Source organism: Ipomoea nil, unplaced genomic scaffold (assembly GCF_001879475.1).
Source record: "Ipomoea nil cultivar Tokyo-kokei standard unplaced genomic scaffold, Asagao_1.1 scaffold1074, whole genome shotgun sequence".
Lineage (NCBI taxonomy): Eukaryota > Viridiplantae > Streptophyta > Magnoliopsida > Solanales > Convolvulaceae > Ipomoea > Ipomoea nil.
The window spans coordinates 4,333,001-4,360,631 of record NW_017617502.1 but is presented as its reverse complement, the minus strand read 5'-3'; the positions used below and the strand labels follow the sequence as shown (position 1 = coordinate 4,360,631).

Below are 27,631 nucleotides of genomic sequence, written 5' to 3'. Positions count from 1 at the left end.
TCTCCCTGCATAACTTCCTTCGTTCTCGTTAGAAATCACTAATGAAATAAATGGGGTAATTTTCACTTTTTGGTCCTTCTATTTTGTTGTATTTGTACTTGTAGCTAATTTATCATTTGTTTTGAAAAAACCATCCCTTTACACTATGAAAATGAGGGTGGAATTGCAAGTCCTTTTAACCAAACAAGGGTGGGAATTTTGTGGCCTTTGAAATTATGTGGGAATTAAGTGTGAAAGGAATTTAAATTCCCTTCAACCGAACGCCTTATAAAAAATAGCTTTAATTAAACACTTCAACTTATTAAAATAAATCATGTTTACTGATAGTTAATAGATTATCAGTAAAATTATCATCGTGTTATGACCGATCATTGTCGTTGTCAAAAATAAAATCGTCGCCATTCAAAAAAGAATTTGTTGCCGATTGCCTTCTCCACTTGTCATTTTGGAGAAGGCGACCTGGTTGGTCGTCTTCTTCAATTGTGATGTTCAATGACCGTAATTGTTGGTTGTCAAAATTATTGCCGGAACCTTAATAACAAGTTATTTCATGTGGATAATTCTATTGAATTTAAATGTATCAAAATGACAAATTTGAATGGTTAATTGCTAAAAAGTTTGTACAATTTTTAAATCATGCTCTTGAAACATTGGAGGATTTAAAGATAAAAATTGTAAGAGAATAGATCTTTGCTCAATTTTGTCTATGGATATATTATAGTGATACAGCCATACAAGTTAGTAAAATTATGGCATGATTGTAGGCAAAGAATAATGTTGGATGATTATAAATAACCTCATTAGGAAACTAGGAAGGAATCTAGCTAGGCTGGGAAGGATTAGGAGATCTCCGTTAGAAGAAAAGGGCAGTGTAGAATAATTGATTCCAAGTATCCGGCAAGCCGGGAAGGCACCAATGGCTACAATCGGAGGCGTGTTCCGGGTTGGCCTTTTGATCGGGGGTGAGGTTGCCGCTATAGATGGACGGGTGTGCGTCTTTTCTCATTGCAGATAGAGCGGTTATGTCGAGCAAGAATGGAGGGTTGGCCATGTCCCCTAGCACCGCCTTCACCGCCTCCATTTGGTCGGTGTATGTCCCCGGATATGTCTCTCCGGTCATCGGCGTTGTCTCGCCGTAACAGCTCTTTGTCGTCGTCACCGGTCCTACGTTCCATTCCCCCGGCCTGTAAGTCAAAACCAATTCAAATAAGAGAGATTAATCTCAACTTTTACCCTCTCACAAGTTTACACACTTTTCTATGGATTCACATGATGAAAATAACAAATTATTATTCGCTATTAAAGAGTAGAAGTGGAGTATGTATAGTAGAACTCGAGATTAATAAAACCAACTATCATGTAGTGTGATAATATTCCAATTACTATTCCAAATGAGTGGTCATAGATTTAAACCCGGTGACAAGAGTTAAATTCTGAAAATATTTAAAAAATTATAAAAATACAATCATTAAATTTGTTTTTTTAAAGAAAAAAAAAAAGAGAGATTAATAAATGCTCCCTTGATTGATAGCAACTAGCATTTGGGTGGTGCAGTGCGGTGCGATCGAGACCTTTTTTGATGTATTACAGCAAAATATTTAGCTTTAGAAAAATACTTTTGGACCTAAAACTCCAAAAATGCTTGTTGAAAGTGTTGCAACGAGTTTTTTCCCAATTTTTGTCACTCGACTATTGTATTTTTCCTTTTTTTTTTGGTTGTTTTTGAGTTGAAAATCAATCATATTTTATTTCCCATGACTGAAATTGTTACTTTTAGTCATTAAATTATAAAAACTGTCACTTTTAACCCTCCATGATGACCAAAAGTGATACGTTATTTAATAATAGGGGTCAAATCTAGTCAATTTTAACTTAAGAACCAAAAGTGATAAAACATTACAATCAATAGACTAAATTTGGAATCAAACTCTTTTTGCAATTAAAACCATAAACCCATTACATTCACTTTTGGCGGGAGAACAATAGACTAACGAGGCAAACAAGAATTACTATTACTATGAATTATATTTTAATTTTAATGTTTGGTTTACATGGCAATTGAAAGTGAAGGGAATAAGTAATTTAAAGACTAAAATGCTTGTGAAATTGTAATTCTTATAAAAGATAGGTAATTTGGTCCTCACAACTTAATTTTATTCCCACACCACATAATCATGAAATTGCAATTCTTAAGGGAGGTATGTTGGAGGGAGGCCAATAAAGAGTCAAGTCCAGCACCCTATTTCTCAAAAATAAATGTAATCTATAAGGAAATAAAATTGCACATTTGCTACTAGCTATAAGTTATGGTGTAGTGGTAAGTGTCTGATCGTAATAAGTAGTATTAAACTCAGGTTACAAGTTCGAGTCCCGATCCACCTAACAGGCCGCAAGTGACCCTCCCCCCATGGGTACCAATAATTGAGTCTCATGTCACCAGACCTATCCTGCTCCCTCCAACTTTGACATGGACTATTGCCAGCTATGGTAGCACACCATAAAAAAGTGGCTACACCCTAATTAAGCCTTTTTTCCAAAGGCAGGAAGATATTTATATACAGTTCATTGATAAGATACTGAAGAACTAGGTTGCAATGGTTGGTTTTGACTGTCGGTCGGTCTCGGTTTAGGGTATTGATGCAGAAGCAATATTAGTCGGATTGCAGTTATATGCTCAATAATAAAGAAGTTGAAGAATGAAACATACCCGTAGTGAGTAGGGGAGATGCTTTGGAAGAACACTCTGCTTCTGCTCATATCAACATTAGATTCAACCCATCTTGCCCAGGTTCTCAGAGCTCTTTCCAGAGCATCCACTCGATCCATATCTTCATACATAGTCCCACCATACTCCATGTACTCCCACCTGCCACATTATTAATGCATCATTCATCCCAATCTCAATAATTAACTTCAACTACAATCATCATGTTGCCGGTAAGACCAAGTCTAGCACCTGGTGACTGGGGTTGTTGGGTATAGGCCACTAAAGGACGGTCAAGTCCAGCACCCATCTAGCCTCTTAAAAATTGTTATGACGGTCTATAAAGAAATAAAGTTGAGTCATTGTTACTAGTTACAACTTTCGGCATAACGGTATCGATCCTAACACATCATTCAACACCATAAGAAAAGAAGCCAAAGTTGCCCACATGGGCAGCTCAATTGGTCATAGGGATAAAGTGTGAAAAGAATGACTAGGGATCGAGTCTCATTAGCAGCTGTGTGGGAGCAACCTCTCAAATGTGGTTCAACTGAGTTACCATAATTTACATCCTCAAATACTCTGTCGGGCCGGGGTGTGGGGCCCTTAGGGTTGAGGATTCAACCTTGTGGGAAGAAGAAGAAAAGAAGCAAAAGTAGTTGTACCCTTGGGAAGAGCCTTTGTGACTCCACCAGTGACCTGTGTTGAAAGAAAGCACATCGGCATTCCTCCAAGCATTCGCATTCCCTCTTATATCATCCAGTTTCAGAACCCTTTTCCCCTCAATTGTGTCTATATCCACTAGGTATGTTGCTTTGTAGTAAGAGATTGTAACTCCATAATCCTGAAATTTAAAATTTAAGCTAGCTGCTGCAGAAATTAAATTTGAAATCAATCAATCTTACCAGGAATTTGAAAGAGGAGAAAGGGTCACCCCCTTGCATCTGGGTCTGTGTTCTTGGAACAGAAGTTGAAATCATACAGATCAAAGACTCCCATTGGTTGCGCCCCAATGAATCGCCCACAAACATCACAGTTTTCCCTCTCATTTTCATCAGAAAATCAACCCCGCTGAACCTACTCAACACCCCACAACAATAAGATTGCATATTTCTCCACATTATCATTAACAGAAGCAAAGAACTTAGGATCTTTTTCGGTGCTACCTAGGAAGCTCGCAATTGGCCGGTTTCCATCGGTACTTGAGGTAATCGGTGTCGCGTCGCCCATACATTTGACAGTTAAACCTGGGGTCAATGATGGAGCAAGCAGAATAGGAGTATAAAGGGTAAGATTCGTCATAAACCCAGCTGCCCGCAAATACCTCGCAAGAAGTCTGGTTGGAATGGAGCATTGGGCTTCTATGCTGTGGATGGCTATGGCGGTTCTTCAACCCCACCAACAACATAGCAGAACCTGCGAAGAAATGTAGGGAAAGTAGCCATAGGATTGTAAAAGAAGATGAAAAGACAGTGTGGGAAAGAAGAGGCATTTGCAGAGAGGCTCAAGAAAAGGGTTTAAGAAAAAAGCAAGAAAGAGAAAGAGAAAGAGAGAGAGAGAGATGAATCAGTAATGTCGTGTTGCATATGTTGATATGCAGTTGTTATATTATAGACCGCGGTGCATAATCGATTATGCACCGCGGCCCATATACGGCGCCGTTTCTTTAAGTAAAGAAACGGCCCGCCGTTAGAGTTAACGGAGTCCGTTTGTTTGGTGTATTAAACACCAACTGACACTACAGTATATCCAAACCGACATTGCAGTTATATCAAAATGATACTGTAGTTATAGTGAAATGAAACTGCGGTGTATATAAACTGAAACTGAATAACATTTCACATATTTGAGTGTATATTATACAATGAAGCTGTAATTATATCAAAATGATCATGTAGTTGTGTTTTAATAAAACTATAGTGTATATAAAATAAAATTAAATAACATTTTCACATATTTGAGTCTATAAATATCGAATGAAACTATAGTTATATCGAAATGAAACTGTAGTTGTGTTCAACTGAAACTGCAGTGTATACAAAATGACACTGAATAACAGAATTACTTTTTGTAAAAGGGTGCGAAACGGCGGAAATAAACACTGTTAATTTTCATTTAAAAAAAAGACGCGCGGTGCATAATCGATTATGCACCGCGGTGCATAATATAATTTGCCGTTGATATGTATATTTTTATAGTGGAATATAGGTGTGGGTGTTGTAAATATATAGGGATGTCTATTTTATCTTTCTATGGTCAAATCAATTCTTTCCCTTTGTTTATTTTTTTACTATTTTTTACTTATTTTTTAAATTGAATTGTTTTGTGTTTAATAGCATTTTTAATGAAATTTCTAAATATATAAATTTTGTATACTAATTAATACTAAATTTAATATTATGAAAAATTGAATTAAAAATAATTTCAGTCAAGCCTCGTTAATCGAACTTGACACATAAAATGAGATAGATGGAGTAATTCATACTCATATTCGACGAAAAACTTACTCTCGTCCCAATGAAAAAAGAGGATGGGAATAAAAATAGGGATACGTTGCCACGTTGGTGAGGATGGGGAAAAATTTTAATTCCTTTGTCAGGAATGGGGGTAGGGGTGGGAATACTCTTTCCCCTAGCCCCCGTTCCGTGTAGTTGACATCTCTATAATTATATATATTTTTTGTTATTATTCTAGTTTTTCTCCTTGATTGGATACGGTTTTTTTGACTTTATATATATATATATATATATATATATATATATATATATATAATGGGTGATGGAGTTGATGAGTTCAATATGCTCTGTTCTTCTTTTCTCTTTATACAACAACTCGACAAGTGTCCTTATAATACCCGATATACCAAGTATAAATTGTCACGATGATAAGTAGCACATTAAAAATTATCATTTTGTAAGATATTACATACAATAATTTTTTAGGAAGTGTTTCATTTTATTTGTTATATACTCCGTATATATTAACTAGTAATTCACTCGCGCGATGCACGAGAAAAAATTATGTTACTATAAATATAAATAAAAAATAGAAAAATTAAAATATTTTAAATTATTTAATATAATAATATTTTTGAGCTTCCATTGGTCAAGTATTTATTATTTTTATAGAATACAAAATTACAATTAAAATTAAAATTAAAATTATAATTTTGTATGGTTAATATAATCTCTAATTATGTACATATTCAAATAAACTTATAGAGAGAATTTACATAATTACATTGATTTATTCTTAATTGTATTTCATCTATATTATAATTTTCACAATACGAATAATAACTAAGATAATTACATTTGAAAAGCAAATTTCAAATTTTGTATGTGTAAATTTAAACTCTAATTGCACACATTTTTTATATGATTATATAATATATAGCTATTTTATTTTTCAAAAGTATATTTTTTATATGATTATATAATATATATAGCTATTTTATTTTTTAAATATTGTGTTTTTTTTTTATAATAAAGGATGTTGTGGCATTAATTGTAACATTAATTATTTTCCAAACCATATAGCTTTATTATATAATAAAGGAAAGGGTGAGAAAGTATCACTTTCATTATTATATTTATACAAAATAGTAAATTTAATTCTTCAGATTTTAATGTGAATATTATTGATCTTTCAATTTTTATAAAGTGGCTTGATTTTTACCACAGAAACAATTAAAATTCATCATTTTCACCTTGCACGTGTGAAACATATTTTGATCAATATACAGACAAAATTATAATTTGAAGTTCTAAATCATTAAAGTTTTTATTAATGGTTAATAAATCAAAATCATTGTCTCGTAAAAAACAAAACAAAACCACCCGCATATAAATAAATAAAAAAAATAATTAAAGGGTCACTAATATAGTAATATTCATATTAATAATTAAAATTACTATTTTGTATAATTATATAGATTTTAAAAATCTCAAATTTTTTATATTATTTATTGGCAAATTAGTTTTTTTTTTCCTCTCTTACAAATTTTTTTAATTAAATTTTAAATTAAATATTATAAAAATTGAATTATATATACTGTTTTGGGTTCAAGTGTTCAACAATGCATGTGATACTGTGAAGGAGGGAGTGGGTAGGACCGCAGGAACCAGGGCTCACGTGTTAATGGCATGACTGGTCAGTGTTCAAATGGCGAACTACCAATCTAACTTCGATTTGATCATCTTTTCAAAAAAAAAAAAAAAGCATTTCGATTTGATCATTCACGGCTGTCATTCACTAATTTTGTCAGTTTCACACGGTGGGACAATCTATACTCCCACACAATTCTTTTAAAATTAATAACCAAAATTATCACTTAACTATAACAAAATTATTAATTTAATCATCGATTATTATTCTTATCTAATTAAGTCATCAACTATGAAAATCTTACTCAATTTAATTTTATATTATCATTACCAGAATTACGTGAAGTCTCTATGTATTTTAATGTCAATAATGTATCACTTTTTCTTGTTTAAAATGGTCTTCTAATTATGTTAAAAGCTTATAAATGAGACATTAACGAAAGACTAAATTGAGTAGGGTTTTCATAGTTAAGGACTTTTTTTTTTTCTAATGCTACTGATTCTATTACAATGTAGTATTTGTTCATAACTACTTTCTCAACCTACTGAAGGATAAAGAGTCAATAACGCCTCCACTAAGGCTCAAACTCACAACATCCCATATGGGAGTCTAATCGGGTGCCATTAGACCACAAGGTCTTGGCAGTTAAGGACTTAATATAGCAAGAATGGTACATTTTGGTTATTAACTCATTTTTTAAATGTTGAAATGTGTTATGTAAAATTGTATTTTGTGATAAGAACAACTCTAGTGGTAAAATTTAAATATGTGAGTTTTTGTCAAAGTTAAGACGTCAAGTAATAGAGAGAAAAACAAAAACAAAAAAGTAAAGAAAAATAAAAATCAAGGTGGTCACCCAGTAGAAGTGTGCAAACTTCGGTAAATTTTCGGTTAACCGTTTTTTTTTAATATTGTTATGATATTGTTTTTCTATATTTTCTTATGGATTTATTATTATATGTATTATTTTAATTGGATTTACTATTATAGGTATTATTTTTAGAATTTTAAACTTTATTTTAAAAAAGTTCGGTTAACCGACCGATTAATCGAAAAAACGTCAGTTCGGTTAATTCAGTAACACAAAGTTCGGTTCGATTAACGGTTAAAACTTTAAAAATTTCGATTAAAACGGTTCGGTTAATCGATTGAACACCCCTAGTCACCAGTTGGCAACTACCCTATTTTACCTAGTTGGCGCATGAGTAACCTCATGAAAGTTTTTTCTCTTCTTCTTCAACCTTGAAATCCATGAAAAAAAAACCCTCATATTTGCATAATGTATTGAGTTTTTTTTTTTTTTTTTTTCACTTTCTTCCACATAAACTTGTTTGTCTCAAAAAATTGAGAAATAAACGCTTTGATTAAACTGCTTTTAAAAATAATTACAACTTACAAATACTTAATAATACTATAAAAAAAATTTGAGTAATGGTAAAATTGAGAGGTTGTACTACTATTCTTATTTATCAACTTCAAAATAAACAGATTAGTGATGAACCAAACAAGCATATGAAATCTCAATGCTTATTTTGATTCCATCCCCTTTCCCTCATCTATTTCTTTCCCTATTGCAAGAAAGATACAAAGGAATACTTCCTTCATGCACTTAAGCCAAGCACCCAATTACTTCATAGGAAGGAAAAATTTAAACGAATGTTAAAACTTTTTAAAATTTAATAATTTCACACATTTATCACTTCTATACTTGTTATTATTGGTGAAAAAAAGTAACTATGGTTATTTTTGTCATTCAACTATTATTCACTTCTCATATTTAATTCTCAATTATTAATTTTTTCTCCATTTGGTGCAGCTTGGCCCATACTGGCTGACCCGTCACATGTCAATAGTTATGCTGTGCAACCGTGTGACCATGTATGGTGCACACGGTTGCAAAACGACGTCGTTTTGACTAAAAACGCGCGTCTCATTTAAAAAAAAAAAATCAGTTTCGATTCCCTTCAACAGCATTATTGTGGATATATAGTTATGAATTATTGTTGATATATAGTTATGAATTTGTGGATATTTAGTTATGAATTTATGGATATTTAGTTCATTCATTGTGGATATTTAGTTCATTCATTGTGAATATTTAGTTCATTCATTGTGGATATTTAGTTCATTCATTCTGGATTTTGTATTATTCATTCACTGTGAATATATAGTTATAAATTTGTGGATATATAGTTATGAATTTGTGGATATATAATTTAAATTATGCAAAAAAAATGCTATTGCCGGGAATCGAACATGATTTTTTTTTTTTTTTAAGTGGGATGCGCGTTTTTAGTCAAAACGACGTCGTTTTTGCAACCGTATGGTGTACACGGTTGCACAACATAATTTGCGGCCACAGGTTGGGGAAGAAATGGGTCGAGCTCGACCCAACCCATTTCGAATCCAAGTTGGGATTTTTGGCCTAACTCGGCTAAACACAAGCCAGCCCGCGAACCCATTTCTTATTAATTAATTAATTAATTAATAATATTATTTTTTAAAAATTCTAATTGTTCATATATACCAAGACTCAAACCCTAAGCTTACTAGTCACGGCCGGAAATCTCGCTGTTTCCGTCCAACCGTAATTTGATCGGTATTTTAATAAAAATTTTAACTTTCGATCATTATAAATGGGTGGACGGAACGTTGGTCAAAAGTTTCGTCCAACGAGCGAATGTTGGATAGAATTTCCGTCCAACATCCGGTGTTGGAAGGAAATTCTATCCAACCTATAGTGTTGGTTGGTAAACTCAAATGGACTGATAGGTAGAAATTAAAAATGGTAAGTATTTTAATTTCCGTCCAACAACAATGTTGGACGGAAATTTAAATATTTTAGCCTTCCCTTCTTTTTCTCAGTCGAAGTCTTGAAGACTTTTCCTCCCGTCCAAGTCTACTGTCAAATGGATGCCATCACCTACAAGCTCGGAAGGCACGATTGATTCCGCCGTCCAAGCTCACCAGACAGCCGATGGCTCCTCAGATCGCGCCCGTGTTCAGTTTCGCGGCGGATCTGCGGGCTTTGCGCAACATCGCGGAGGATTATGACGTGCCCTTCCTCTTCTCTTCTCTTCTCTTCTCTGGAAGCCGCAACTGAGAGGTAAGTTTTACGGAGTATTTTTTATTTTTCAACTCTCCTTCATTCTTTAGATCTGTACAAATGGAGCTCTTTTTCGGAGAGTCTTATTTCAGATCTACGCTGGCAACTCAGATCTACGCTGAGAATGGAGGAGATGATGACAGACTGAGAATGGTCGTTGCTCTGCGGGTTAAATCTGTCTTTGGTGATATTTTGATGATATTTGCCTTATGAAACTGTTCTTAGTATTGAATTTAGGTCTGCTACTGTTGATTAAACCTTTATATATGCTAATATGCTTACAGTAAATACTATCGTATATATAATTTCTCATGTGGTCTTGCTGTATTATGTTAATTAGTTTGTTAAGCACTCTGAATTTAGGTCTGCTACTGTGTATATTTTGATTTATTCCATAAGAAGATGTGACAAGTAGATAGATTGAAAATGCATTTTTATTTGTCTATCTTTTAATTCTCTTCCTTTCTTATTGGTTTTCAGTTTTGTTTCTTGGTTATTTTTGCTAGAAATCAATTTAGAAATACATGATCAATGTCATTGAAGTAGAAGGTCACGGATGTTGCATTGATCAAATCCATTGAAGCAGTACCGGATTTGAAGGATTATTTAGGTGCAGCGAGCATACTTAAGTAGTATCAATTAAGCAGTACATATTTTCATGACTTTTTTTTCTTTTTTTTTTTTGTATGGTAATAGACCGTTGTTGTATGTACTATGGAATGCATGAGAAAAATGTTTATTTGATCAAAGCCATCATTTTAAATTAGTTGCATTTGCAGGTATACCCATCATCTACACTTGATCAAAGTCATTGAAGTAGAAGGCTGTGGATGCTGCATTGATCACAGCCATAGAAGAAGTGCCGGATTTGAAGGCTTATTTGTGTACATCGAGCATACTTAAGTAGTATATATTTTTGTTGTATGGTATTTATAGTCTATTGTTGGAAGTACTATGAACATGACTATTTTTGTTGTAAATATTTTTTATGTTTAAATATATTTTTAATTTGAAATTTAGTGTGTTCAATAATTTGTTACGTTGATGACATATAATTTATTAACAATATGTATAAATAAAATTATGGTAATATAAAAATAATAAAAACATTCCATATGATTTATAATTTTCCTACCAACAGTTGGAAGGAAAATAACAAAATATAATATGTGAGTTTTCTGTCCAACGCACGTAGTTGGACGGAATTTCCGACCAACACATGTAGTTGGACGAAAATTCCCACGTTTTAAGAATGGTGGGTTATTGACCGGAATTTCTGTCCATTTTTATATGTTGGACGGAATTTCCGACCAAAAAGTGGAGTTTGACGAAATTTCCGACAAGCGTTTTTCCGAACGTTCAATTTGGTTGGTATGTTGGACGGAAACCTTGTTTCCGACCAATATATAATGTTGGACGGAAAACACAAGATTTCCAGCAGTGAGTTAAGAAGTACAATCTCTATCAAAATAAATAAATAAATAAACAATGAACTTTTTGAACAAATGTCATGTGTGCAGTGTGCTTATATATAATATATGTTTAAATAATCAAATTTTAATTTATATTCAGATAATTAGATTTTAATTTGTGATATAATTATAATTTATTTAATTTACATTTAACACTAATATAATTTATATGTAATATTTTATTTTATATTTATAATATTATTAAGTTATAAAGTGTATAAAATGTTTATAACTTTATATAGTTTATGTAATAAAAAACTTTATATTAACTATATAAATATATTAATATTTATATAAAGTTACAATTAATCATATTAATTAATACTTGTAACAAACATAATATGACTAAGTTATATATATATATATATATATATATATATATATATATATATATATATATATATAGGCTTCGAATCCGGTGCACCCCCTATAGTAGATGAGACCATGAGCCTTCCTAATATCCATTGATTTTATTTCCATGAATGGTTGAGATTATAAGAGATTTAGGTATTAATTAAGGACATTTTCCAATGAGAAGGAGATAATAGTAATTGTATATTTTGTTTATTTATGGATATATTCTGATTGGAATATGAAGCATTATATTAGGGAGTTTATGAATGGTAATTAATACTTTCAATTATTTACAAAGGCTGTTGAACTGAACGTGGCGTGAACAAGGCTTGAGGAGAAAATGAATGGGTGGGAGTGCAGAAACAACGACCGAGCACACTCATGTGCATTTACAGGTATGTGCATTTATGGGCCCTCGTGTGTGCATATGCTGAAGATTGAGATTTTTTCCCGGAGGGGTGGGGGGTTGTTGGACGAACTAGAAGTGATGTGATGTGCATAGCGTGTGTGTGTTCAGGTGGGTGCATACAGGTCTGATTGTTTTTTTTTTTTTTTTTTGTACGGCCTAAATGTATTGGGATGGGTGTGCGTGAGCTTCGAAATTTATGAAGTGTGGAACAACAAGAGTATGTCGATCACTACATACTATGTGAGTTATGATGGATGGTGCGTATACGAAGATGAGTGCGTGCATACCGTGTGATTATATTGAGAAATTTGTTGGTTTTTTTTTTTTGTTTTTTTTTTATTTGGTTGTTAAAAACGTAAAACGTTGATAAGTAGATTTTGTGGGCAGGTGCACCACCTATGGAAGACGATGTGGACGCCGAACAGTGTGTTATGGATATATCGCTTAGTGGGACAAATATTTGGTTGCGGTAGACGAGTTGACTTATTGGTTGGGTTTAAAATTGTTATTAATTTGTAATTATGTTGTGAGCGTTGTTGTATGCAGGTGAATGCAGTATTCAGTAAAGTTTAGCTGTAAGTAAATACTAATATGGTGCATATGCATCTTCGTGCACTGCTAGTGGCGTAGCAGGCCACCAGTCGGTGCATAACGCTGTGGCTAAAAACATGCATGTGTTGCGGTATGCATTAGTGAATAGAAGACAGTTCATAACACTTGTTCTGTGTGGATTTTATGTTTTGGTTTTAGGTTAGTCCTTTGCTGGCACCCAAGTTTGCACGCACTTGACAATTAATTTTTATTTCAAACAAGGATGTGTGTGTAGTTATATAAAGGTTAATGCGTTACACCGTAAACAAGATTTATTACTTATTACTAATATGGTGTGTGTGTAGTAGGTCGTCAATCTATGCATGTCGCTTAGTAGGCCAGCAGTCTGTGCGTAGTAGTAAAAAAGGTGATTGCGTTACTCCTAAAAACAAGAGTAAGTAGTTATTAATAATATGGTGCGTATGCATTGGCGTGCACCGCCAGGTGCGTAGTAGGCCATCAGACTGTGCATATATATATATATATATATATATATATATATATATATATATATATATATATATATATATATATATATCACTACAAAACATCATAAAACTGAAAAGCAATGACCTAAGGACAAACTCAACAACCATAATGCACAAAGCTAAATAAAAAACGGAGAGTGCATTTCACTGAGCGAAGGAGTGTAATGACCGTGTGTGTGCATTCTCGGTGTTAGATGTGTGCGTTATGCTGAAAGAGTACGAAGAACAATTAAACTAAAGAAAGATAACAAGTAAAAAAAGTAAATAGAGGCTAGAGTTAAATGTATATATTACGCTGAAGGATTACATTACGAACATGCATAAATAAATATGTGCAACGACTATGCACACACACCATTTCAACTTGCATTTCCATGCATGCTTCTAGCATCATTTGCATATTGTCCATCCTCTGGTGAAGTCTAACCATGTTAATTCTTAACTCATTGATTTTTCCCATTCCTGCATTGGTAAATAATTTCAATTACAGTATGTCCAAGAAGAAAGATAAACCTCTTGAATTCTATTTACAAACAACTGCATATAAGTTCAGGGTATTATAATATATATTTCACTCTATGATTTGGCATATGAAGAATTGAAGTATACTTTAATGGTTTAGATAAAGAAAAAGAGAGCGTGGTTTGTTAGCCTCTCTACTATATAACTATATTCACTAATCCATTCCCAGTGTACAATGAAATTCAAGAGGGTAGATGAACTTACCATTCCTAGATGCTGATGAGGGGTGTGGTGAAACAAATTTGAATCTGGCAACCCTTGTTCCCAAATAGGTAGAGAGAGAGAGAATCTGGTGGAAACCACCCCCCCCCCCCCCCCCCCAAAAAAAAAAACACAGAAACTAGGTGGAAACCACCCCCGCCCCCAAAAAAAAACACAGAAACCTACACTAAGAAGCACGAAAAACACACCTCCGAGAATGAAAACCCAAAAACTTTCAGATCAGAACAAAAACCAACCGAGAACTGAACAAAAAATACCACAAAAAAAACGAATAGATCAACGGGAATACCTGATATGGAACCCGACGAGATGCTCCTTAGCTGCTTCGACCTCCTGATGCTCGACCCAGCCATGGAGACTACGCGGATGAACTCTGCGCAAGAAAGAGAAGACGCCAATGGAAGACAAAAGGCCGGTATTTGACACACTACTCTAAGAAACGACGGAAAGGAACGATAAATTGATAGTCATTCCTAAAATATCTACTAACACACGCAACAAAATCGGCGACATTACAACTATGTCATAATTAACCCCACTGAGAAAGTACAAAACAACCCCTATCTAGATAGAAACCAAGAGCACGTGGGCAGATCCATCACCAAATCTGAACCGTTGAATATAAAAATTAAACGGACAGCATAAGGGCTCACGAACGCATCTGGCAATGGGGGTGCACTGGATTCAAAATCTATGTATATATATATATATATATATATATATATATATATATATATATATATATATGAATGACTTAAATAAATGAATGTCATTAGTATAGTTGGTTCATACTGTTAGAATAATAATTGAAAGGTTAGGGATTCAATTCTTGTAGTAAACATTAATGTTAAACATGAATTCAAATTTTAATTACACAAAATATATTTAAATAAATTTGGGATGGGATGGGTTATATGAGTTGGCCCGTGGGTTATACTCAGGTTGAAAAATGCTTGCTTGGATTGTCAAAACTCGGGTTAAACGAGTCCAACCTACCCAATTACGGAGCGTTATGCTGTGGAACCGTGCCCACCTTACAAGGTGGATACGGTTGTAGATATTCATAATTTCTATATTGTAGACTCATAATTCCTAAACTGTAGATTCATAATTTAAATATAGTAGATTCATAATTTCTATACAGTAGATTCATAATTTCTATATTGCAGATTCATAATATCTGTACTGTAGATTCATAATTTATGTACTGTAGATTCATAATTTCTAACTGTATAGTTATCAAATTATGATATATAGTTCTGTGATTTGTGAAAACAAAGTTCAACAATTGGATATATAAACATCGAAAATTATGAACATATAGCTCTATAATTATGAACATATATTTATAAAATTATGAACATATAGCTCTATCACATGTTCACAAACTTAATACTGTAGATTCATAATTTCTATACTGTAGATTCAGAATTTATATACTGTAGATTCATAATATAAATACAGTAGAATCATAATTTCTAAACTATGCGATTACAAAGAGAGAAACGCCGTTAACGACAAGTGAAAAATAATTTTTTTTAAAAAAATTAAAACGGCGTTGTTTTCGTTTATGAAAACAACGCCGTTTTGAAACTGCGCCCACCTTGCAAGGCGAGCATGTATCCACGACATAATTTGCCCCCAATTAGTTCCTAGGAAGGAAAATTTTAAATGAATAGTAAAACTTCTTAAAATTTAATAATTTCACACATTTGTCACTATTATACGGAGTACTTGTTATTATTGGTGACCAACAAGTAACTATTGCTATTTGAGTTAATACCCAAAATCGTCCTCGACTATAGTGGTTTTTCTCAATTTCGTCCTAAACGACTTTGGAGACCTAATATCGTCCCAGACTTTTGTGTTTCGCTCAATTTAGTCACAGACTTTTGTGTTTTTGCTCAATTTAGTCCTTCATTTGTTATTCTGTCCATTTGGTGTTAAATAAATAGACAATTCAGTAATTTTAATATTGGCATCTCTTTACTCATAGACGTGTGAACTGCGAAATCCTTTTTTTTTTACGAATTACTCCCAGAATTACTCCTAAAACTGCGAATATAAAATTTGATTTGCAGGTCTGGGAGTAATTCTGGGTGTAATTCGTACAAGAAAGAGGAATTTCGCACTTCATAAGTTGAAAGTAAAGAGAGATCAATATTGACATACTGAATTGTCCCTTTATTTAACACCAATTTGACGGAATAACAAATGGAGGACTAAATTGAGCGAAACACAAAAGTCTGGGACGATATTAGGTCACCAAAGTCGTTTAGGACGAAATTGAGAAAAATCACTATAGTCGATGACAATTTTGGGTATTAACTCATTGCTATTTTTGTCATTCAACTATTATTCACTTCTCACATTTAATTCTTAATTATTAATTTTTTTTCTCACATTTTGTGCACAAGTAAATTTTTGTTGCAAATGTGGCAACAAAAGCATACGTTCATCAACTATAAAAAAAATTAATAGTTAGGGATTAAATGTGAGAAATGAAAAATAATTGAGGAATCAAAAGTGATCGATTAGCTTAATAATCAAAACAAATAGAGCTCTCCCTTGACTCCCTGAGCTTTGCATGCATATTGAGAGCAGAACCGAGCAGCTAATTTTTTGGCGAAGGAAGCCATCACGCTTGATTGAGGGTTGATTGTCTTTGATCAACCGGCTAATAATGTGCTTATGATTGGGCTTGAGATTGTAAAGGAGATATTTTTTGAGATCCGACGGTTCGTAGAGTTACTAGCGACCACTAAATGAGGTCACCCCTCCTCCGTTGATCTAAAAAAAAAAAATTAAAAGCACATAAAAGAAGAAAAAAGGCACAATGTAAGCACATAAGGTATCCAATAGACGTTGGCCAACTGGCCAAGCACTTTGTGCTCAAATGGCACCTTTGTGGCTCCCCTCGAGGGGAGATCACAAAATCGAACTCCGGTGGTGGAATATTGACTCTTTGGACTGCAGTAGTTAGAGAAAGTATAAAAGAGTCAATAGTATTTACCCATGTTGGGAAAAAATGCAAGTCACTCATTAATTATGTGGTTCATGTTAAATCATGATTTAACATTTACCACAAATTAATGAGTGGTTAAGGTCCTTTAAATAATATGAGGCCTAAATCGCTTGGCCTCTTTTATTTAAACAGGGTTTTGCCTTGAGTTTAAATACACCAAGGAAAACATTATAGTGAGGTTCGGCTACGTTTAAGCTGGTGCGAGCTTAGCGTGGTTATTCTGTGTTGCCTGTCGAAAGTGTACTGATTTATTTTGACTGTACCGTCACCGGACAAATGACGTTTTTAAAGTAGTGTTATTATAACACGGCACAGACTTTCTTACAAGTCATATATTCGTTGTGTCCTTGTTTCTTAATAGGTACTCGTTGTGTCCTTGTTTCTTAAAAGGTTTCTTTCTAGCCCGCGCGTTGACGTTGTGCATATTTTCCAACAACCCAATAGCCCAATAGATGCATAGACGCACGCTATTAGAGGAGAAGAGTCAATAGTATTTACCCAATAGATGCATAAACGCACAGTATTGGAGGAGAGAGAAGGAAGGGGTATGAGATAAAAAGAATAAAAGACGCACAATGTTCGCACACAAGTTGCCCAATAGGCACACGCTCTCCCTTATTTTTTTTTTTAGAGAAAATGTACAAATAGATCATTGAACTATTTGGGGATAGCAATTAAGCCACCAAACTTGAACTCCTCGAAAAAACAACAAACAACACAATGAGCAGAACGAACAATAGTACAGCTCAGGGTCTTCCTCGTTATCTTGTCTGATTGCCTCGCTTGTCGTCGTCGCAGCAGTTACTCCAACCAGGTTTTTATACTGTTAGATTTAATTCATTTAAAGATTTGGAATGTATTAATGTTATTGTGTATGCTTAATTGCTTAATTGAGTAAATAGGTTATTGGTTATTGTTGGGAATTGCTGGATTTGCTGCTGTAAACTGTATTGCTATTCTTCTAACTGCCCAGTTTTTTTTTTTTTTTTTTTTTTTTTTTTTTTTTTTTTTTTTTTTTTTTTTAAATTAGAATTTAAATTTTGACTTCAAAATGTCAAATGCTTACATGTAGTCTAAGTATGATAATAAAAAAAAGTATAAATACATATGTCATCTCAATCAGTGCAAATCTGTCGTTAATCTCTGCTAAAAATATTAATTACTTTTTTTTTTTTTTTTCAGATTCATAGATGAATTTGGAACTTTTTTTTTTTTTTCAAATTCATAGATGAATTTGGAACTTGAATGGAACTTATTCAAGTTCAGTGGCGGTAGCTTGATTGCTATCCCCTAAATAGTTCAATAGGCTATTTGTATTTTTTCTTTTTTTTTTTTTTAATTTTAAATATTACTCCGTACTTGCAAAGGAACCACAAAAAACTTACAAGTAATAAATAAATGTAATAATAGCGAGTAAATAGGGATGGGCTTTGTCATGGGATGGTGCATTTAAAGTGCAAACTAAGCCTGATTTTTGAGAATCCACAAAGACTTGATTCATGACTTGTACCTCCAGCCAAAACCTTTGTACACCCACAAAAAAGATCAAAATCAGCTGAAGGATCACAACAACCTTAAACTGTACATAAACATGAGTTATTGGACATAGAGACAGCTCCTCTAGGCTCTAGCTTAGTCCCCCCCACCCCCACCTTAGACTACTATGTACCATTTACAAGATGTTTACAGATTAAGAATCAAAACTTTCTTCAACTAACTTAACCATCAGTCACCACCTTTCTCAACAGATTGGCTTCCACAGCCTCATATCTTCTCCTCCTCTCATAGCATTTGAATATACCAACAGCGTTGTTGTTTCCGGCCTCCCTTTTATCAGCCGCTTCTTCACCTGAGCAATCCAAAGTATTTTGAGCTGGGAAGTCTGGAGTTTCTTTCAACTGTGCATAAACAAAATTTAAATTAACGATACTGATAATATGATAGATCAACAAAAGTAGATAACGGTTTTAGGCAATAGCACAGTACCATAAGAACTAAGGGAGCCGGGTGGTCGTTGGTGCCAGTTCCTCCAGGCGTTCTGAGAAAAGGGATAGAAAGGAAATGGTCAAAATCCCGAGGAATTCACTTCCAATTCAGATGTAAAAATAAGCAAAAGAGGGTAGAAACATACTCTGCTGGTCCTTTGTCTATAATGTCACTTCCATCGATTTGTTCAGCTTGGAGGACCTCAGAAACAGCACTTGTCGTCCCATCCAGTTCGGCGTTGCCCTTTTTGGCCACTGCTCCAAAAATATGTTGGTTGGGTTCTGCAAAAGTACATCCAAAGTCAATTTCGGGAATATATATAGATTTTGGTTCTTGTGAGAACAGGTCTTCCCGTGCGGTCAATGCGGCATACACCATTAGGTATGCATAAATGCACCATACAGTGTTCGAGAATACACCAGAATGAAATGCCAAAAAATGCACCACACAAAAAAAATTACACCACACATAATGGTGTATTTTCGAACACTGTGTGGTGCATTTATGCATACCTAATGGTGTATGCCGCACTGACCGCACGGGAAGACCTGTTCTCACAGTAACCTGACCCTATATATATATAGCCAGCCTCGAGGTTGAGAATTCAGTTAACCTGCTGCTGCTGTTGAGACAATTAATTCCATGGAAGGGGAGGTGGTTCTGACTAAGGGTTTCTGGCACATGACTGTTCCATGGAAATTAAGTATATTGAAACCCGAGAGATCTAGTCGCGTTGATTCTTCCATCACAGAGAAACCAAATGAACTTATCCATGTGTTTAGCACGCTAGTAGCAGCTGGCAGAACTAGCTTCTCGACTCCTAATTCACTGAGTTTCTGGAAGCAAATAAGCACACCGTTTCAGCACCTTATAAAACAAATATAAGTTATAACTAAACAAGTACCGGTGTTACACATCTACGTGTATATCTCATTGGCTTTAATGTATACAAACAGAATCCCAGTAGCCCCAAGCAGAACTTTAAAGAAAGGAGGGAGGGGGGTTTACCTTCTCAAGAACATTCATCAAAATGCGACACATTCCAAGTCGACGATATTGAAAACGTGTGGCAACAAGTGGGATCTCAGCTACCTTGTCTCCATGAACCCTTGAGATGACAATTAAGGCATTTCAGGTTAGTCAATGGAAAGCATGATGGGAAAGACCTGGCTAAATACAAAACCGAGGAAAATAAAATCCACAAGAGCTGCAAGATTTAAAAAGCTTAACATCATGACTGGAATACCTTAGAGTGGCCACTGTAATCAATTCTTCATTTCTCTCCAAAATCACAGTATAGAATCCTTGAAAATTCAAACGGTTGAGTTCAGACCTGAATGTGAGATGCTTACCATTAGGCAAGGAGTAAAAAACCAATGTCTCTAAAATACAAGTGAAAACAAAACAGAAATACCATTAATGCATGAAATTCATATTAAGAGTAATGAAGCTATTTCATGATAGGATCAAACTAGAAAGAATGATAACAGTTAAACTATAGTTAGTCAAAGCAGGCAGCAAGGGATTTGTAATCTCACCATCTACTAAAAACAATATCTTCCATGAGATCCCTCCCAGTTCGAGATTCTTTGACAGGCTCAAAACACTCATGCATCACATCAATAGCAATATTAAGCTTGCTATAATTCTCTAATGCATGTTCGTCATCTACAACATTGTACTTCAACAACGTCAAAGTAAGGTTATCAGTCCCCAACTGAATTGGTTTTCCCAAAAGCTTATGAAGATCCCCAAATATCTGTAAAGAATTTAAAACAAATATTACATATTGTAAAAACACCAGAAACACATGTCAGCATCCATTGAAACACTTATTAACTAATACAAAATCAAACCATCTTCTTCATGATTCCAAACCTGATCAAAGAGTATTATACTATTCTACAATTAATCAAGCACTTTAAGCATGCCAAGATTCATACATATATGCACAGAAGAGAAGAGATGCTTTTGAGTACCTGTTCGCATTTATTATTGCAAAACCAATATCCGTTAGGATGCTTTAGAAGACCATTATTTCTTATACATGCAACATGATCTGCAAAAATCCATCTTATAAATCAATAAGTGCAAATAAACTAAAATATGTATACTCTAGAGTAAACCAACAATTTGAAGGTGCAAAAGAGATAGAGTTTGCTTACATTGATGCTCACATTGACTACAGTAGAGAGCATTATTATCTGCAAAATGATCTTCGTTTTTATCAAATATGGTCTGAGAACAGATTCTACAGCAGCACAAAGGACAGAACCAATCACCATCTGGAAGCTCCTGCTTAAGCAATGGAATTTAATTTAAAACGAAAAACATGAACATGAGCAACAGTAAAGCAGAAAAGATCAGTTATTAAAAGAAATACCTTTAATCCGAGGCAGCTACTATGAAATGCCGATGGACACCGATCACATAGGATTAGTTCACCACCATCATGACAGATAGAACATACATAGTCACTCTTACTCCCTTTCTTTATATGCAGTTCTGTCTTCCTTGCACTAATTTTCCGTTTCATCTCCCGTTGGCATTCATGTATTGAGCGCCCATCTTCCAAAATGATATTTTTTGAAGAGCAATGAGTACTGCTTCCTGCATGAGCTGCAAAAGTACTAAGACCGTAAACTTTCTGGCAGCAAATACATTTTATTCCATCATGACTTATCCGCCCCTCCCTCTTTGGATGGTCATCCTCCCTTCCACGATAGTGTACTTTTGTCCGAGGCAGAATCACATTATTGTCGATCAACCAAGATAAAATGCTGCGAGGTGTCTGGTGAGAGGAAGAAGCAACCTGCCTAGCTCTTTTTGATGATCTTAGCACACGAGTTGAAGAATGAGAATCTGCAACATCTCCTGATCTAATTGAAGCCCTGGATGTATACAAATTGAGCTTTCTCTTCTTGCGCGATTTACTACACCCAGAACCCCCACTATAACCTGAAGTTTTCAACTTTTCACCTGACTCGATGAGCAATTGTTCATGGTCCTCACCAACTTGCCTTATCTGCCTTTGCCCTGTGAGCTGAGCATCACTCATCTCCTTGATATAGCATTCACAGGCTGTTATAAGCGAGTAGAATACTTTCCCAGCAGGAGACATATAGCGAAGTTCCGTCCTATCTCCCTTCCTCTGACTATAGATTTTCCAGTCACTAAAAACTAGATGTCTTTTAGCTTTATCTGCAAGTATAGCAACTCCTGGCCGTTTCTTTTTGGATAATCTGTTTGGAGCCATAACCCGCACATACTTAATCACTGCTCGAGGGCAGCACTCAGAATCAATAATTGTTTCTGCAGAAGGTGGCTCGTATAGTTCTCTGCCTGTTTCTTGTTTGCCTATCGATGAACATGAGGTTGAAACCTCAGCACTTCTTTGGTTATGTACGGGAACCACAGAGAGAGTTTTTGACATTGTCTCCAACTCCTTACAAACTTGAGGAAGTGACATTAATACAGTTCCAGAAGGTGATAAGTAGCGAAACCTAATCATCCCATCATATACAGACTCGACTTTCCATCCCAAATATAAAAGATGTTTCCTTACTTTCACATGTAAGTCCAATGGGGGTCGACGATTCGACAGAGACACCCTTTTGAACTCTGCAATTGCTTCAGGGAAAGACTCGGCATCAAGGGCAACGGGAGACCACATCAATTTGGATTTCCTTTTCGAGTTTTTGAGCTCCTCACCAGACACCTCAGAATTTTTAAAAGGAATCAACATCCCACATATTCCACCTGCAGTATGAGGTAAAGATGATTGTACAGAAGGTGTTGGGGATAGTACTTCATCAAGGTTCCGCATGATCAATGTATCCAAATTCTTAGTGTCGTTAGGTAGCACCCTTGTTTCATCTGCATTGCTGGAGGCTTCGGAATTAGGTACCAAGGAAAGAGATTTATCAATAAATTCAGGTGACTGCCTTTCCTGAATAAACCCTTCTGCAGAGTTCAACAAACTTAAAAAATGCTTGCTGGTATGCTTAAGATTTTCACGTTGAACCAAGGACAGTAATTCCCTCCAATAATCTCTAATGGGAAAATTCCACTCCTTTTTGTGACCATTCTTCTCCCGTACTTCAAACCAGACTTGCCTTACTGAGACTAGAAAGGGATACTTCTGCTCCAATTCCTTGACCAATTCAAGGAAGATCCAATTACCACGAGGTTTCCATTCTTCAGTAACCCCATCCCAGTCCCGTGTGATTCTCAGCTTGTTGACACATACTGTCATTTCATCACCCATATCTGGAAAGAATATCCTCCGGTTCTCTGAACCATCTTCATGGTCAAAGATCACACCTTCCCACCATGCATCCCGATAAAACGAATCAACACATTCTCCATAATGAAGACTACTTTTCCCAATGTCAAGTGGAGGTGGCAAAGGCCTTATCCAACCACGATGGTTATCAAACTCCCCTTCAGCAGGCATAACCCCATCAATCATTGAACTGATTTGCACCCCTTCAACCAAGCTGGCTGATCCATTATCACATAGAAGGTGATCATATTGCACATGACACATTCTTCTTCGCCGCAAAACCACTGTACCTCTGTGCCATGAACCCAGGAACCCTTCTTCTAAACTCCTTACCTGCATAATTCTTGGCTACTATTAGATGCCAAAATGGAAAAAAAGGGAATTCATATTCTATGCAACCCAAAACTAAATACCTATCGAAACAATAATCAAATTGAAGTATGGCTGAAAAAGGAGATATTTTGAAGGCATCCATAAATTTCTTTCCCACATTGATACCCAAGTTAACACTTTGCATGTACAGTAAACCACAAACAAGAAAATAAACTTTGCTTGCTCCGATCCCTCAAATTCCATACCCATAATTGAATGATCATTCAAGAAAACCCGCATGCAACCAAGATATCAATCCCCATTACAGCATAGACTGAGAAACACATCACAAGAACAGAATGCAGGGCAAATTCAGCCAACTAGAAATTAAAGAACTAAATAACAAACAAAAACAAAAAAGAAATTTTACCCTTACTACTCCAAACAAAAATATGCAAATAAACATATAAAGATCGTATTCTTCAACCACCAAGAAAAAGTTTTAGGAAAAAAAAGAAAAAAAAAAACCCACAGAAACCATTACCTCAACTTTTTGCCCTTCGCAAAGTTTGCAATGTTGGTGATCACCCATCTTCCTTTTGACCCCTCTATTGACTTGCTGTTCAAAGTCAGCCGCCATTGAAGAGGGTTTAGCAATCCTGGAGAGGGTTTAAAGTGATAATATCAATGCCGCACGCATATGCATATTAGGAAGGGTATATTAATCAGTAAGAGGGAAAATCGGAGTGTAACACTAGCCCGTATTTATTTCCCAATTCCCTCCAATCTAATCCAATCCTTGATCTCCAAGGAAAGGAACGCAAAGCACTCTTTGGGCTCTCCCTCCTCCTTGTATCCATATTCTTCAATAATAATAACTCTAAAAAATTAATTTTAAAAATATTTCATGGGGAACGGTGCGGCGTACGGATACAATTACAATTACAATTACAACGTGGTTCCATACCATTCGTACTCTTCTTTTGCCATTCAAATACGGTGTGATTTTGCACTTTCTTCACTCCGCCTAACTCCAAAGTTACATATATAACAAAATAAAATTTAAAATAAGTAATAATATCATAATAATTATTATTATTATCATTATTATTATTATTATTATTATTATAGTGTAATAATTATGCATGTAGAAGTATTTTTAATTAGGAAAAATACGATTTCTCTATCGACATGTCATTAAATATATAGACAAATACGATTTCTCTATTGACGTGTCATGTAGATTAGAAAGAAAAAGGCTCATATATATAGATAAATACGATTTATCTATTGACGTGTCATGCGGATTAGAAAGAAAAAGGCTCACCCTAGTATACCCTGTCCGAAGAAAGAAAATCCTGAAAAAACGTAAAATATATAAATTAGGAAACAAAAAAAAAATCACACACACACAAAAGAACAATTCTTTCTTTAAAAATATGTGAAATAATATCATCGGTCCATTGCCAATGGCCTTGTGGTTAAGTTGCATGAAATGACTCCCCAAATGGGAGATTATGGGTTCAAGCTCCAGTGGGGGTGGTATTGACTCTTTGTGTTTCAATAGGTTGAGAAAGTATATTTGAACATATACTACAGTGCAACAGAGTCTAGTATTTAAAAAAAAAAAAAATCCTTCAATTTTGATTGGTCAATGGTAGGGAAAATTAAAAAAATATGATTATTACGTATTAAAAAAAAAAAAAAAGCATCCTTCCATTTTGATTGGTCAATGGTAGGGAAAATTAAAAAAAATATGATTATTATGATGCACTAGATAAAACTTAAAGTAGCTAATATGTGACAGTACGCTCATAATATATGAAAGTGCATTTAAGTTGGATGCTCCGTAACAAATCTGTGAATGCATTGTGAAATTTTGCATGTGTCATAATAATTACAAAAATACAACCATCAATTTTATTTTTATTTTTTCATTTTCCACTTAGTTTTTAACCCTTAATTATTGTAAATCAATAGATCATATGTGATTATCCCACATATTATATATATGTGTATAACATTTCATCTTTATTATATGCAAATCTATTTCCATCATACTTAATTAATTGAAATTCTAATTTTATTCTTTTTCCAAAGGCTGAACCCCAACCATAAGGGACCCCACACCCTGACCCGACAGAGCATTTGGGAGGATGTAAATCATGGTAACTCAACTGAACATGAACCACAAAGGCTAGACCTTTACTCACGGCGCACAAGAATTCTAATTTCATTCTTAATATATCAAGCAGTAATCATTTAGTCATGAATATATTATTTTTAGCATTCGTTTGATTTTAGATCGGACTTTCATTAGTACTAAAAAAGAAAAGATAAAACTTTCATGAAATAAATAAGAAACAGTTAGGTAAAATGAGATTAGAATGACACAAGAGATTATATGAAAAGATCTTACTTGATAATTGACTAAACTTTTTATTCAGCAATTGCTTCAAGGCCACTGATACTACAATTTTTTTTAGTAAACTAAAACTATTTCTAAACGTTTCGTTACTACTCTAAGAATGGCTCTATTTATATTCGTTTCCGGACTTCAAACATGAATTTCAATTTTGTTGAGGAATCTTTAATTACAGTAGTCGTTGACTGCTTTAATTCTTTTTTCAGGAATCTCTCCTTTTTGTTAGAACGACGCGCTATTAATTAATTTTCTTTGTTGGGAATCTTTTCATTATGTAAAATTAGTATTTGCCCGTGCGTTGCACGGAATGAATTTGTTATAATATTTTAAAAATATTTAGACCGATATACAATTGTATAAATTATTATTATCATTATTATTATTATTATTATAGTGTAATAATTATGCATTTAGAAGTGTTTTTAATTAGGAAAAATACGATTTCTCTATCGACATGTCATTAAATATATAGACAAATACGATTTCTCTATTGACGTGTCATGCGAATTAGAAAGGAAAATGCTCACCCTAGTATATCCTGTCCGTAAAAAGAAAATCCTGAAAAGCGTAAAATATATAAATTAGGAAACAAAAAAGAAATCTCACACACACGCACAAAAGAACAATTCTTTCTTTAAAAATATGTGAAATAATATCATCGGTCCATTGCCAATGGCCTTGTGGTCAAGTTGCATGAAATGACTCCCCCAAATGGGAGGTCATGGGTTCAAGTTCCAGTGATAAAGTATATTTGAACAGATACTACAATGCAGAGTCAGTAGTATTAAGAAAAAAAACAAAAAGCATCCTTCCATTTTGATTGGTCAATGGTAAGGAAAATTAAAAAAAAAAAATGATTATTATGATGCACTAGATAAAACTTAAAGAAAAACAAAAAACATCCTTCCATTTTGATTGGTCAATGGTAGGGAAAATTAAAAAAAATATGATTATTATGATGCACTAGATAAAACTTAAAGTAGCTAATATGCGACAATATGCTCATAATATACGACAATATTCTCATAATATATGAAATTGCATTTAAGTTGGATGCTCGGTAACAAATTTTTTTCCATTCTCCACTTAGTTTTTAACCCTTAATTATTTTAAATCCATAGATCATATGTGATTATCCCACATATTTTATATATATATATATATATATATATATATATATATATATATATATATATATATATATATATGCGTGTGTGTAACATTTCATCTTTATTATTTTCATATCTTGCAAAACATGTAAATATATATATGCAAATTTATTTCCATCATACTTAATTAATTGAAATTCTAATTTTATTCTTAATATATCAAGTAGTAATCATTTAGTCATGAATATATTATTTTTAGCATTCGTTTGATTTTAGATCGGACTTTTATTACTACTAAAAAAGAAAAGATAAAACTTTCATGAAATACATAAGAAACAGTTAGGTAAAATGAGATTATAATGACACAAGAGATTATATGAAAAGATCTTACTTGATAATTGACTAAACTTTTTATTCAGCAATTGCTTCAAGACCACTGATACTACATTTTTTTTTCGCAGTAAACTAAAACTATTTCTAAACGCTTCGTTGCTACTCTAAGAATGGTTCTATT

General features: G+C 34.0%; 2 protein-coding genes across 2 annotated transcripts; both read right to left on the bottom strand.

Annotated features, from left to right (window-relative positions):
• Window positions 1-674: 674 nt before the first annotated feature.
• Window positions 675-4,285, bottom strand: LOC109182792 (protein PMR5-like). Its single transcript, XM_019332988.1, has 5 exons — window positions 3,871-4,285; window positions 3,610-3,781; window positions 3,370-3,548; window positions 2,708-2,866; window positions 675-1,184 (listed from the first exon to the last, which is right to left on the bottom strand). Exons 1-5 carry the CDS (start codon window positions 4,194-4,196, stop codon window positions 854-856), a joined length of 1,167 nt encoding a protein of 388 aa, XP_019188533.1. The 5' UTR covers window positions 4,197-4,285; the 3' UTR covers window positions 675-853.
• Window positions 4,286-18,448: 14,163 nt separating this feature from the next.
• On the bottom strand, window positions 18,449-24,402 carry LOC109182566. Its single transcript, XM_019332718.1, has 11 exons — window positions 24,128-24,402; window positions 21,370-23,604; window positions 21,152-21,281; window positions 20,966-21,045; window positions 20,525-20,745; window positions 20,233-20,319; window positions 19,995-20,094; window positions 19,600-19,822; window positions 19,132-19,267; window positions 18,987-19,038; window positions 18,449-18,898 (listed from the first exon to the last, which is right to left on the bottom strand). The coding sequence occupies exons 1-11, from the start codon at window positions 24,221-24,223 to the stop codon at window positions 18,719-18,721; spliced, it is 3,540 nt and encodes a 1,179-aa protein (XP_019188263.1). The 5' UTR covers window positions 24,224-24,402; the 3' UTR covers window positions 18,449-18,718.
• Window positions 24,403-27,631: the final 3,229 nt, after the last annotated feature.